Source organism: Lithobates pipiens, unplaced genomic scaffold (assembly GCF_037356315.1).
Source record: "Lithobates pipiens isolate NorthernLeopardFrog02 unplaced genomic scaffold, aLitPip1_a1.2 Scaffold_28, whole genome shotgun sequence".
NCBI lineage: Eukaryota > Metazoa > Chordata > Amphibia > Anura > Ranidae > Lithobates > Lithobates pipiens.
Window position 1 is genome coordinate 210,202,777 of NW_027507789.1, and position 15,039 is coordinate 210,217,815.

Below are 15,039 nucleotides of genomic sequence, written 5' to 3' on the forward strand. Positions count from 1 at the left end.
AATTATTTTTCATACCGGTTGTGTTTACAACTTTCTTTATGCCTAAAAAGTCCAACTGAACCCACATTTTTTTGAGGTCTTTTTGTGTGAAGGTTCTTTCATTTCTTTTTTTAATTTTTTTTCCCTCATTTCCCCTTTTCCCTGTCAATATTTATATTCACAAAGTGATAATTAGGACGCGGCATTTTTTCTATCAGTGTATCCACAGACACCACCCTGTGATAGATACACAATTGTTCATTTTTCCAAAATCAATGGTGCGTCAGGACACCAACAATGAAATGAGGCAGTAATTTACTACCGTATTGCACAGTGATGTCATAAACCTGGCTGTGCTGCCTAACAGGGGCGTCTTGTGACACAAGAATGTCTAAACAGAACCAAAATTTTTTCTTAAGCAGAAAAAAAAAAAAAAAAACCACCTCAATAGGGCTCAAACAATTAATCAATATTATCGATAATAATCAATAATGAAAATCGTTGTCAATGATAATTTTCATTATCGATTAGTTGGTCCGCACCTTCCTCCCTGCCAGTCCGTTAGAATCCTCCCGTGTAGAAGGCGGCGCTCATGTGACCAGGCACGTCCGCGCCTCTCCTCCTCCCCAACGTCAGATCCCCCCTGATATTCTCAGCCCTGCCCGCTACTGCCTCGAGGGAATAGACAGAGAGGCGAGAAGCCGTGAGAGCCGAGCTGCACCTGTGTGAAGTGATAAGGTAGCAGCTAATGGCTATACAGAATACTCAGTCAGTACAGTACATTCATTTCTGTAACGACAAGTGCCCCATGATCCTAAGTATTTCTGGGGGAGGGAGTGCCTCATCATTGGTGTTCCGAGGGGGGGGGTTGTTGGGTGGAATAGTGCCCCATCATTGGTTTTCCTGGGAGGGGAGAATAGTGCACCATCATTGGTGTTCCTAGGAGGAATAGTGCCTCTAGTGTTCCCAGGAGGAATAGTGCGCCATCATTGGTGATCCAGAGAGGAATAGTGCCCCACCATTGGTATTCCCGAGAGGAATAGTGCCCCATCATTGGTATTCTCGAGAGGAATAGTGCCCCATCATTGGTGTTCCCATGAGGAATAGTGCTGCCCCATCATTGGTGTTGCTGTGAGGAATAGTGCTGCCCCATCAATGGTGTTCCCGGGAGCAATAGTGCCCCATCATTGTTATTCCTGTGAGGAAGTGCCCCATCAATGGTGTTCCCGGGAGGAATAGTGCCCCATCACTGGTGTTCCCAGGAGGAATAGTGCCCCATCATTGGTGTTCCCGGGAGCAATAGTGCTGCCACATCATTGGTGTTCCTGGGAGCAATAGTTCTGCCCCAATATTGGTGTTCCCGGGAGCAATAGTGCTGCCCCGTCATTGGTGTTCCCGGGAGCAATAGTGCTGCCCCATCATTGGTGTTCCCGGGAGCAATAGTGCTGCCCCATCATTGGTGTTCCCGGGAGGAATAGTGCTGCCCATCATTGGTGTTCCCGGGAGGAATAGTGCTGCCCCATCATTGGTGTTCCCGGGAGCAATAGTTCCCCATCATTTTCATTATTACTTTAACCACTTTCAGACCGGACCAATTTGCTGGTCAAAGACCAGACCACTTTTTGCGATTCGGCACTGCGTCGCTTTAACTGACAATTGCGCGGTCGTGCGACGTGGCTCCCAAACAAAATTGACGTCCTTTTTTTCCCACAAATAGAGCTTTCTTTTGGTGGTATTTGATCACCCCTGCGGTTTTTATTTTTTGCGCTATAAACAAAAATAGAGCGACAATTTTGAAAAAAACGCATTATTTTTTACTTTTTGTTATAATAAATATCCCCCAAAAATATATAAAAAAACATTTTTTTCCCTCAGTTTAGGCCGATACGTATTCTTCTACATATTTTTGGTAAATGCCCGCGGCGATCGAGTCCGCGGGTCCCGCGACCGGACTCACGGGGGTCCCGACCAGCGCGGCAGGGCGGCATCGAATATTGGACGTACATGTATGCCAATATGCCTGCCCGTGCCATTCTGTCGACGTACATCGTCGTGCGCTGGTCGGGAAGTGGTTAAATAAAACAAAAAAATAGCACAGTTTTTTTTTTTTATCCGATTAATCGAAACAATAATCGGCCAACTAATCGATTATGAAAATGATGATTAGCCCTACACCTCATATTTCATCTCGCTAGTGAATTGGAGATTCACTCCAATAGATAACAAAAGGAGGTTCATTATCCATCCAGGAAATTATGTAGGAAAAACCCGGCACTGGATCATGGTCACTTCCCTGTACATGGAGTCCGCTCAGAGCATGAAAATCTAGGATGTGCCGACTGCAATCTCCTTTAGTTTTACAAAACAATTGTACACGGCGCACCATCATTCATATCTGTGTGCTGCAGGGACAATCGGTATTGTTCCACATCCATCCTCCAGCTGTGGATGCTCAGTGCAGTTTGAACTAAATGGGCTGCTTTGTGAGGAGAAAGATCACCGCAGCCAATTATCACCCTCAGACATCTGGAGGAATGAGATTGCATGCGATTCATTGATGGACGATGTTCTAGAGCTGCCAACTTTTCAGGGACGAACCCAGCCGGGGGATGGGGGATCTGCCCCGGGCAAGGACTCTGGGATTGAACCAAAATTACCAACCGTACAAGAACATTTCCAGAATAAATATTTTTTTCACCTATTAATATTTGGTTATATTGGGGCTGATTTACTAAAGGCAAATACATTGTGCACTTTGCAAAGTACAGTCACTCCGGAGCTTAGTAAATGAGGTAAAGCTTCACTTTGCAAAGAAAACACCCCCCCCCCCCCCAAAAAAAAAATAAAAAGTAAAATCCCCCCCCCCCCCCCCACCCACAAAAAAAAAAAGTAAAATCCCCACACACACAATATTTTTTCTTGCACGTGATTGGATGAAGGAAGTCAGCAGAGCTTCTGCTCATTTACAAAGTTTTGGGGCAACTGCACTTGCAGAGTGCACAGTCTACTTGTCATTACCTGATTGTGTCATGTCACAATATACAGCAACAGGATCAATTTCTGTACTTGTCAGCAATAAAAAAGCCAGTCTTGAGATCCAATCAGTGATTTCTGGCTAGGCTGCTGCAATCAGAAGAAAACCTTACGTCAGTCTCCAAGTGATCAGACTGTACATTGTACCTTTGTGGCAAGAGCAACGTGAAAAGGCTGCAGCAGGGGGTGGACCTGATCAAACATTTGTTTGTTGCACAGGCACCGGGGATTACAGGACTTCCCCATCTTGGAGCTGGTATCTCATTTCAAGAAGTAGATGCTGACCCTGGAGGATACCTAAACAAAGATGGCGCTGTCTTTGTGGAGAGAAAAGCAGACAAAGGCATTGTTGGGAGGAGTATTCTGATCTTGATTGTAAGAGGATGCCAGCATTAACCCTCTCAAGGCTGGCCATATATAATTGGCAGCACAGTGGTTGGCTTTGAAGTATAACTGAAAGGCAAAACATTTGTTTTTGTTTTGGATGGAGAGGGATTAGAACATCTGTCAGCTTTTATTTCTGTCTGTGCCGCCGTTTCATCAGATTCAGCAACCTGTCAGAACGTGTAACAGAAGCGAAGTTTTGTCATTGCCATCTTGCTACACCCTGCACTCCTCCACAGAAAGGATACACTGAGGAGGCAGCAAGCGGACATCTTGTTAAACCCACCACAGTTTTATCTTTTACACTCTTTTTTTTTTTTACAACAGTAAACTTGTTGTTGTTGATGCCACCGCCATTCTAGGTGAGGGAATCAGGAAGTGAAACGAATCGGCTTCACTTCCTGGTTCCCTACTGCGCATGCGCGAGCCACGCAATAGGAAATCTCCGCGCTGTCACTGGGACCCGTGTGTGTCCCAGCAGACAGCGTGGCAGGGCAGCAAATGGCGTAGACTCCCGTGGGAGACTATGCCCGGAAGTGGGTGAAAATACCTGTCTTTGACAGGTATCTCCACCCCCTCCCCCCTGAAAGGTGTCAATTGTGACACCGGAAGGGGGGGGGGGGGGGTTCCGATCAGCGGAGGTTCCACTTTAGGGTGGAATCCCGCTTTAGAACTCCATGTAAAATGTTTAGCTGTTGAATTTTAAAAGCAGTGAACTTCTGTCCGATTAGCGTACCTCTGAAATCAGCAGGCTTGGCGTTGCTTTTACAATTCAACATCTAAACAGTGAGACGGAGTTTTAAGTACTGTATTTCACCATATAAACTCAGTTTACTATTAAAAATAAGTGTAAATTGCAAAACTCCAGTGGGTGTAACAAGATGTCTGCTTTCCTCCCCATATCCTTACTATGGAGGAGTGCAGGGTGTACCAAGATGGCGGCAACAAAACATCACTTCCATTACACATTGACGGGTTGTCTAATCTGATGAAACACCTGCCATTAAGTAGATTCACCCTCAGTTTGTCCTGTTTACCATGATCATTGAAAGTGAAGTGAAACTAAAATAAACAGAATAAATGTCTCCAGAAAATTAACAGCACCACTTCAATATTGGGCCATAGTAAAAAGACGTCCTTGACTTTGTGGGGGGGGGATATCTGAATGATGCCTGCATCTACAGGCATCATTCAGATATCATTCTTTCCAGCCGGCGATCCTGTGCACAATAAAAAATGATCATAGTGTCAGTCCCACCACTTGATCGTTATCCCTGCTGCTGCCACCATCCGGTGCTTCTCTGGGCTCTCCCAAGCCATCGGGGGCTTGGAGAAAGAATCAGCCGGCGCCGGATGACTACAATAGAGATTTCGAGTGCTCAGATGGTCACCAGTCATTTCTATGACTGTTGGAGGCCCGGGCGCAATGTTATGCTCAGATACCCGGATGTAAAGCAGTGATCGCGGCTGTCAGCATGAGATTGGTGAATTTATTTTTTCTAGATCTCAAGCTTTCTAGGCTGGAGGAGAGATGTGGGGGTCTTATTGACTCCCCGCATCTCTCCATAAAAGAGGACCTGTCACATAGATTTCTATTACAAGGGATGATTACATTCCTTGTAATAGGAATAAAAGTGATCAAAAAATAAATAAATAAAATATAATTTAAAAACACCCCTGTAGCTTGCGCTTAGAACACACATGCAAGTCCCACCCATATATGTAAACGCCATGCAAACCACACATGTGAGGTATCACCACGTGCATTAGAGCATGTTCAATAATTCTAAAACTAGACCTCCTCTCCAACTCTAAACTGGTAACCTGTAAAAATTTTCAAAGCGGTGTCTATGGAGATTTTTTAAGTACCGAAGTTTGGCGCCAATCCTTGAGTGTGCGCATTTTTTAAACTATGACATGTTAGGCATCTATTTACTTGGCGTAACATCATTTTTCACATTATACAAAAAAAATAATAAAAATTGGGCCAACTTTACTTTATTTTTTTTAATTCATGAAGCTGTTTCTTCCCCCCCCCCCACCCCCAAAAAAAAAAAAAAAAAAAAAAAAAGGGCGTTTGTATAATTTTTCAAATACCGTGCACAATAAAAAGTTGCAGTGAGCACCCTTTTATTCTGTAGGGTGTCCGATATATATATAAAAAAATGTTATAATATGATATATGTTATAATATGATATATGTTATGGGGTTCTGCGTAATTTTTTAGCAAAAAATAAATATATGATGATTTTTACATGTAGGATAGGAGTGCCAGAATAGGCCAGTATTGAAGTGGTTAAACCTTTCAATGGAGACACTAGTTCTGAATTCCCTTAATTTGCAGGGATTTCCTCTCGCTTCCTGTTTGGCTATGGGGCAGGAATTGAAGGAAAGTCTTCCCAATCGGACACAGATGGCAAAACCCAATTTTTTTTTTTTTTTATATCCGACAGCGGTTATAACCATCCTTTTGCCTAATCTACTTTAAAATTTGGACCTTCCGCATATGTATAAAGAAGGCATCTCTTTTGCACGCGGGAACATGCTTTGTCACGACCACACTGACAGCTCCTGGCCAGCATCTGGTGGGGCAAGCACCCAACCACATGAGCACTGTGACAGCCAATCGCATTGACTTGGAAAATTATTATGCTGTGCCGCTCAAAGCAGAGCCAAGAATGTATCCTTGGCTCCCAGAAAACAGGGTGCTGGCATGCCCCGATACCAGTCCAGAGAGCAGACAGGTCTAGGCGAGAGGACCATGTGGCTCAGGGATATGCAATTGGTGGACCTCCAGCTGTTGCAGAACTACAACTCCCATGAGGCATAGCAAGACTGACAGCCACAAGCATGACACCCAGAGGTAGAGGCATGATGGCACTCAGTTTTGCAACACCTGGAGGTTCACCAATTGCATATCCCTGATGTAGGTTGAGGCCGCTCTTCTCCTACAAGTCTTGGCCAGACCATGCCCACTTGCACGTTTCCCCTCCAGGACTTAGTCATAGGGTCACATATGCCCATCCAGTGGCAGAGAGTCGTAGGCCACTGTTTAGCTAGTGATCACATGACAGGAAAGTCTACGCAAGAACTCTGGCATTACAAACATTTTAAGGCTATTCCACTTGCACTTTGATTTCTGAAAAGCGATCTGTGTTCAGATGACTCTTCAGAAAGCATAGGACAGGAGTGAAGGAGGCATTTGGGGGGGGGGGGGGGGGGTTTATTTGCTAAAGGTAAATCCACTTTGCACTTCAAGTGCAAACTACAAGTGTGAAGTGCAGTCGCTGTAAATCTGAGGGGTAGATCTGAAATGAGGGGAAGCTCTGCTGATTTTATTATCCAATCATGTGGAAGCTAAAATGCTGGTTTAATTTTCCTTCCTTGTATGTCCCCCTCGGATCTACAGTGACTGCACTTCCAAGTTCACTTTCAGTGCAATTTCAAGTGCACTTTGCACTTGTAGTGTAAAGTGGATTTGCACTTCGTAAGTAACCTCCATTGTATCTGCTACTTCAAACCTGCGCTAACGCACTGCAACATGTATATACATCAGCTGCTGGGGGGAGGGGGGGGGGTGGGTAAAGGCACAGCACAAAAGCAGGGTTCTACCACCACCCCCCCCCCTCCCCCAAACCTTACATGTTGACAAGCCCTTGCTGGAATAGCTTAGGGCCAGTTCAAACCAGATGCAGTTCCATTTTTCTGCACCAGTCAGTTGCGGTCAGTTTCTGCACCAGAAACTGACCAGATGGTGTGAACTAGAGCCATTGGAATACATGGAAAACACGGTGCATGCATTTTTAGTGCAGGAAAAAAAGCGAACGGAAGTGCGTCTGGTGTGACCTGGCCCTAAAGAAGTAATTGAAAGACATTCCCAACCATGACACAAAACACATTACCGGCATGCATTAAGCTCACAGCTGCACAGCGACACAAGCTACAAAAAAAAAAGGTTTATTGTGCTTTTTAATAAAACAGGTCGTGCCATTCGGGTAACATTGCACACTTTAAGGGCTCAGTAAATGTTCTGAAAATAAAAGTCCAGGCACCCTGTAACAGCCTCAGGCTGGAAGAGGTTTGATTCAAGTAATTCAGCATTAAGGCATAGCTAAACTGTATCGAGCGCACATAATAGTGAGTCTACAGAGGGTGTGTGGCACACATATGCAAGTCTTCCAGCTGTTAAAAGGCAACACTCTTGCATGCTGAAGGGCATGCTGGGACATGTAGTCCCTCCAGAGTGAGAACTGCATGTTACGAATACATATCTGTACAACATACTGCATAATTACGGAATTCAAAACAGGAGGAGGCAACTGTGGCTTACCGAGGCCAATGTGGCATGTCTGACCGCGCCACTATGGCAGGCGAGTCACAGACTGCCCTCCTGCTAAGGCTACCTATATAACAGTCATGAAATTGGCAAGTTCGAGATAAAATATTAGATGTTGGTTCCAGTTTATGGATTTTTTTTTTTTTTTTTTTTTTTAAAACAAGATTGTTAATACGTCTTATGTCTATGCTAAGCACATGTATGGGCACTGAGCCCACATAGCCTAGCAAACAATACATCCACCCTGCTTTAAACAAAACAAACAACTGGCAAAACAGTTGGTTATACACACATATAGGAGGATCAGAGCTGCGGGTACGGTGCCACAGCTGCGTGCAGTTCCCAAGTGCTGGCTTGTGCTGTGTGTACATAACCTCCAACATTTTTTCCTGTACCTGCCGACATGAAAGCAGTGTGGATTTATTTTGATTAAAAAAAAAAAAAAAAAAAAAAAAAAAAAAAACACACAGATGAGCAAAAACAGTTAATAAGCCACAGTTCAAAAAAGTGTCCAGCAAGCTGGGAAATGTCTGCAAGATACATTTGGCAAAAAACGATGCTACGGAGGATTATTGTCACAGCAGATGGAAAACATGCCATAGGAAAAGCAAAAAAGGAGGGTGCAAAACTCCTAGTGCAGCGATTGGCGAACCTCGGTACCCCAGATGTTTTGGAACTACATTTCTCATGATGCTCAACTACACTGCAGAGTGCACAAGCATCATGGGAAATGTAGTTCCAAAACAGATTTATAGACAGGAAAGCCAAATTCATAGTCATCGGTGGGATAAAACGCTTACATTTTTCCCCTCTAACAGATCCAGTGCTGTTGAAGCATTATCCAATGCACTAAGATTGTGGCAAGCCAACGCGTTTTAGAGGATGCACCCCCTTCCTCCGAGCCACGACAGCTCTGAGGAAGGGGGTGTGTCCCCTGAAACATGACAGCTTGCCACAATTGTGGGTGCATTGCATCAGGTGACACTTTACCAGCACTGGATCTGTTATTGGCTCGATTGCTTGCATTTTTTTTCCCCCCTTTTGCAAGTATGAATTTAGCTTTTTCGGTCCATTTTAGTTATAGATCTTTTGGTAATGCGCCATTCGTTTGCACCCTCCTGTTTGCACTTCCTATAGTTATCTGCTCGATTCCCCCCATTGGAGGATGGCTGAGCGTCCCAGTTAAAGATCCGATTGGCTCCTACTGTCCGCACATTATGGAGATGGCGTAGAAATCCTGAGTGCTGGGGGTGTCCGTTGTTGAGGAAAACATGCCGTGCCCAAGGATGATGGCTGATCGAATCGATAAAAAGGTCAACTCCTCGGGCAAATCCCGAGTCCCAATTTAGGATGGACATTAAAACAAAAAAATAAAAAAAGTACAGTCCTAACACTATGAAACTTTCCAATACTCCCAAACAGAGGGGTCGTACCATGTAACAAGGAGAGCCCGGCTCTTCAGTCTTGACAGATAACGTCCACAGAGTCCATACATGCCCCAACTACGTGGACAACTTCTGGGCCTCTCTGACTTGACGCAGTCCATACAGCCACTTGATGACCCTGGCGTTGCGCTCGATGATGGAGATCCCGTACGGAATCCGCGTGGAAGCCGGCGTCTCCTCGGCGGTAGCCACGCTGACCTGAGACTGGGCGTACTCAGAACTTTCAGCGCTGACGCTGTGGATCTTGAGGGACACGATGTCGGAGCTGGCGCGGACAAAGTGCTCCGCTCCGATATTAGAAACCTCGCCGGGGTCCAGGCCGCAGTAATTGAAGAAACGTTCGAGGTTGGCGCTGGCTCGAGAGTAGCGGTCGCTCAGGTCGGACTTGGAGCGGTGCAGGAGGGTTTGTTTTTTGCCGGGGTCGTTCGGGGTGCTGGCAGGTGAACAGAGGGGGCTGTCAACTGGCAGGCACGATTGTGAGGGGGACTCAACCGATGCGCTAACAAGGATCTCCGGACACTGAATGTGGGGTGCTACGTCACCTGGTCGAACGTCCACTCTGCGCACCGCCATTGTGTTGGGAGTCCGATGGCTGACCGGGGTGCTTGGGGAGGATGAATTTTGCATCTTCTCCGGTTCCTGCCATGGAGGTTTGTCCGCCCGCGGAGAGGTCAGTGGGCTGTCGCAGATATTGATCAGATTGTTCAGTATTTCCAGATTCAAGGAACTTTTGGGCGCTCTGTTCTCCCCGCGAGGGGCGGTGGGGGAGCATCTGCGACTCGGGGTAAGCAGCACCCTCCGCACACCTGGAGAGAAGAGCGGCTGTCTGGACAGGACTGGCCTGATGGGCTCCTGCTTAGTACTGGCCACTTGCTTGCTCTTCACGTACTTTGCCTTGTCGGCTTCCAGCCTCTCCACCGCGCTGGGCTTCCGAGCTCCGTTCTCCCCCTGACGCCGAAAGTATTCGGGGCCTTTGTTCAGTATGCGAAAGGGCATCACCGAAGTGAGCGGGGCTCCCATACCAGCCGATTGCAATGTGCCGACAGACATGGTCACCTCCTGCAAGTGGACACCTCGTTGCGATGACAAGCGCTCTTCACATCTCCTGGGCCTCCTGTCACTTCTTCCACGTTCCTGTGCAATGCAAAGAGAGAGAGAGAGAGAGAGAGAGAGAAAGATCGACTTACTGGTAGCGGCTTACAAGTGTCGTGCCGGTCTGACAGCATCACAAACACACAAAGCCACAGGATCACACAGCTAGAGGCGGGATCTCCCTTTACACTAAGTGGACTCTTCTCCTCCCCCCTCCGGCTGCTCTCTCCCAATCCTTTCCCAGTCACCTCTTCAAAAAACGTGAAGCTCCCACCCACCCTGAATGGCAGTTACTGGCATCGGAATAACTAACCAGCATCGCCGACTCTGAGAGCAATCCCCCCCCCCCCCCCCTCCTTTCCCTGGACATCTGTCCCCGGATCTGCAACTAAATGCCTGGAAATTTCCATTTAGTCCCTGTTCTGGGACAAAAAGAAAAAGGATGAAAGTTACAATGAAGAGGAGGAGATTAATTCCTCCAATTATGACAGTCTGTTGGGCACACGTCTATGAAACGTGAGCAAGCTGGCACTTGTAGTCCCTCGTCACCTGCCTTTAGAAGGGAGCAAGATTGAAAACACACACAGTGCCTATTGTGCATTTCCTGAAATGTTACCATTCATTGGGATTCCGAGTGTTTATACACCACATGCCCCTGAATAGTAAATAGAATTTTTATAAGCAGTGCTCCTGCAAAAGGTTTACATTATTTGGTGCATAAAGAGCCCTAAACATTTAGTGCACATGTGCAAACCGAAACCCCCCCCCCCCCCACATGCATATACGGTACGCAAGCCTAAACCCCCAACGCATATACGGTACGCAAACCTGAACCCCCAACGCATATACGGTACATAAACCTAAGGTCCCAACACATATACGGTACGCAAACCTAAGCTTCCCCCCCCCCCCCCAACGCATATACGGTACGCAAACCTAAACCCCCAACGCATATACGGTACGCAAACCTAAGGTCCCAACGCATATACGGTACGCAAACCTAAGGTCCCAACGCATATACGGTACGCAATCCTAAGCTTCCCCCCCCCCCCCCCCAACGCATATACGGTACGCAAACCTAAACCCCCAACGCATATACGGTACGCAAACCTAAGGTCCCAACGCATATACGGTACGCAAACCTAAGCTCCCCCCCCCCCCCCCCAACGCATATACGGTACACAAACCTAAACCCCCAACGCATATACGGTACGCAAACCTAACCCCCCCCCCCCATGTACATACGGTACTAAAACCTACCCCCCAATGCATAGACGGTATGCAAACCTAAGCTTCCCCCAATGCATAGATGGTACGCAAACCTAGACCCCCCCCCCCCCATGCATAAACAGTACTCAAATCTAAACCCCCACTGCATATACAGTACGCAGACCTAACTCCCCCCCAATGGATATACGGTACCGAAACCTACCCCCCAATGCATATACGGTACGCAAACCTAAACCCCCCCCCCCCCATGCATATATGGTATGCAAACCTAAAATTCCCCCCAATGCATAGACAGTATGCAAACCTAGAACACCCCCCCCCCCATGCATATACAGTACACAAATCTAAGCCCCCAATGCATATACGGTATGCAAACCTAAACCCCCCCCCCCCCCACAAACCTAAATCCCCAATGCATACAAACCTACATCCCCAATACATATATACAAAACCTGCACGCCCCAAATGCGCGCGCGCACACACACACACACACACACACACACACACTACACCCCCCCTCCAATGCATATACACAAAACCTAAACATCTAAAGGACATACAGTCTACAATCCAAAGACACTCCTCAATGACAATATGCATGCCGTGTAATTGTACAGTCAGGGGTCTCCGTGTTATAAATCGCACGTAAAATGTGCTCTGCCTGCGGATTTCACCGGGTGACATTTCTGGCGGTCACATGACCGCATGTCATCAATATTGGGTGGGCAGCCAAGCATCTCCAGGGCAACTAGTGACCCAAATTACAAAAAAGCCTTCCCTGAGAATGGGGGTTGGTGTAGCAGAAGCTTCTGCCCCCCCTCCTATTGTAAGATAGCTGGAAATAAAAGGAGAGAAAGGGGGGGGGGCAGGCAATCCAATTACACCCCAATCACAATGACCTGTCCATCAGAGCTGACACCGACAAGGAGGGGGGGAAGGGGGAGAAAGTGCTGCTCATTCCAAATAATGGGCTACAGGATTAAAATAAAAACAAAAGGATAACACCGCCGCCCCCCTCCCCGGAATACGCCTGTGTGTTCAGTAACATGCAGACTGAGCAGTCTAGTACAAATGGAAGAGGAATGTCACCTGAGATCACAAGGATCTCCCCCCTGCCTGTTATTACATAAATCCCAATTCTCCACCATTGTATCCTTACCCAATGTCACATCCAGGTCACTGACCGCCAACACACAAGTAGGGGGTCAAGGTGCTCCCACACTCCTCACTGTGTCTACATGGACTGATCACCTGGCCTTATGTATAACCCCGCCCCCACAGCCAGCACACCTCTTCCTGATTGTGTAATGGAATGACTATTCCAGCAATTAACTCTTCATTAGACACCGCCGAATGGGGGAAGCAGCTACAGTAACCAACCAAATTCCACGCTGCGTGTGAGCGCACATTCCTGATTGGCTGGCATGCACAAAAGCTTCTGTTTATTTATATCATGTATTATTTTTTTGCTCAGCAGGTATCTAGTTCTCAGGGGTCCGGACACAAATCGCATTGGAAACCGAATGTCAAATGCATCAAATCGCACAAAGCTCAATAGGAGCTACCTTGGGGGCGCAAAGGTCGGTCCACTAAAATAAATGGGCTACCCTAAGGCAAGGTTCACACCTATGCATGGGCGCTTCGTGCATTTTTTTTTTTTTGAGGCTCATTTTTCCAGCACCTTTTGCGTTTTTTTATGTGCGTTTTTTATGCATTTTAGGGATGTATTAACCCACACCTCCCAACTTTTTCTGCAAAAGTATGCAGGCATAGGACACACCCCTTGCCACACCCCCTTAAAGGAGAATTGTACAAAATAACAAGATTGGTTAAACCCACAAGTGTTTTTTTTTTTTTTTTTTTTACCACTACTATTCCTTTATATTGGCTTTTGGAATTTACAAATGCAGCAATTTAGAAATCAGATGAAAGGTTTAGCGCTGGGAAACAATTTTTGATAGATAAAAAGTTTATTTTATATACAACTCTATAGATCAGACCAAAATGAGGGACAAATGAGGGGGAAAGAGGGACAGAGGGACATTGCTCCAAATCAGGGACAGTCCCTCCAAATCAGGGACAGTTGGGAGCTATGTTAACCTCTTGGCACATGCAAATATGCGGGCCCTGGCGCGGAGCGGCTGCATATTTGCGTGCAATAGCGCAATAGGAAGGGGAAGTTCCCAGCCGCCGTTTGCAAACTGAACTTTTCCGATCATGCGACAGCCAATCACAACAGTCACGTGGCCATAAGCCCCGCCCTGCCTCCCGGCATAGCAAAACCCTTAAAGGTCTGGCAGCAGCCTGCACCAAGGGGTTAATGTTGCCAGGGGGAAGTGTGTGTTGTCATAAAAAATAAAATAAAAACACACCAAAAACACATTTGCATGCATTTCTTATGCAATTCCATTGAAGTCTTTGGAGGCAAAAATGCACCTTGCTACATGTAAAATAAAGTCCCTGAACCTTTCTAAAAAAAAACGCAGCGGTAGACACGACATAGATGTGAACATGATCCATAAGAAATAATGTTAAATGGACAGTAGCGAGTTTCTGCAAACACTATGAAAAAACGCATAGGTGTGAACCCAGCCTCAGTATGTAATGCACAAAGGCACACAAAACACGCATAAATATGGCCCCCGCTATCGCACGCCATCGTGTGAATGATGCTGCGCAAATTTCCATGCGTTTTAAACGTGCAAAACACTTCAATTTCCTTTTTTTCCTTTGTGACCCGCAGAAGTCATCTGTGCTGAATGGGAAATCCTCCTGTCCCGCTTTCCTTTCTATTTGTCCCTTTTTAGTTAGAATGTAGTTAGAATGCATATGTAAACAAGGAAGAGCTCTGTCCTGTCAGCGGGGATGCACTGGGTTTTGTTTTCCTGCAGAGCAAGGAATAAAATCCAGCACATCCCTTAATAAAAGCACCTCACAGTAAATACAAAAACACTGACTAGGCACACATTTAACCCTTTGATTGCTCTGGATTTTTAACCACATCTCAACCAGTATTATTAGTACAGTGACAGTGCATTGTTTTTTTTGCACTCATTGTATTAGGCCTCTTGCACACTACAGCTTGAAAAAAAAGCTTGGTACAGATTTTTTTTTTACTGAGCTAATACAGCCCATTAATGGTAATGTGTCTATGCACACAGGCGCGGAAACGAGCTATTCTTCAGTAAAAAAATGAATAAATAGAAAAATCCCTTTATTGGTCAGTAATTTACACCTCATGCACGCAAATATGCACAAATGCTCATTTACATTTTGTGCAGAAAGAGAACGCGAGAATACGTCTGCATATAAACGCAAAAATGCACATAAATACACGCAAATACATACATACATACATACAAAAAAAAAGAAAAAACAACTGAAGGTAGATACCCAAACTGGAGTGTCATGTGCGAGAGGCCTTGGCGTCACTGGTTCCTACAAAGTGTCAAAAGTGTCAGTTAGTGTCAGATTGTTTGCTGCAATATAACAATCCCACTATAAGTCGCTGATCACCGCCATTACTAGTATAGAAAACA

General features: G+C 46.0%; 1 protein-coding gene across 1 annotated transcript; it reads right to left on the reverse strand.

Moving 5' to 3' along the window:
* Nucleotides 1-7,348: 7,348 nt before the first annotated feature.
* Nucleotides 7,349-12,791, reverse strand: FAM110A (family with sequence similarity 110 member A). The gene is made up of 2 exons (XM_077460441.1): nt 12,660-12,791; nt 7,349-10,312 (listed from the first exon to the last, which is right to left on the reverse strand). Exon 2 carries the CDS (start codon nt 10,226-10,228, stop codon nt 9,236-9,238), a length of 993 nt encoding a protein of 330 aa, XP_077316567.1. The 5' UTR covers nt 10,229-10,312; nt 12,660-12,791; the 3' UTR covers nt 7,349-9,235.
* Between the last annotated feature and the right edge of the window lie 2,248 nt (nt 12,792-15,039).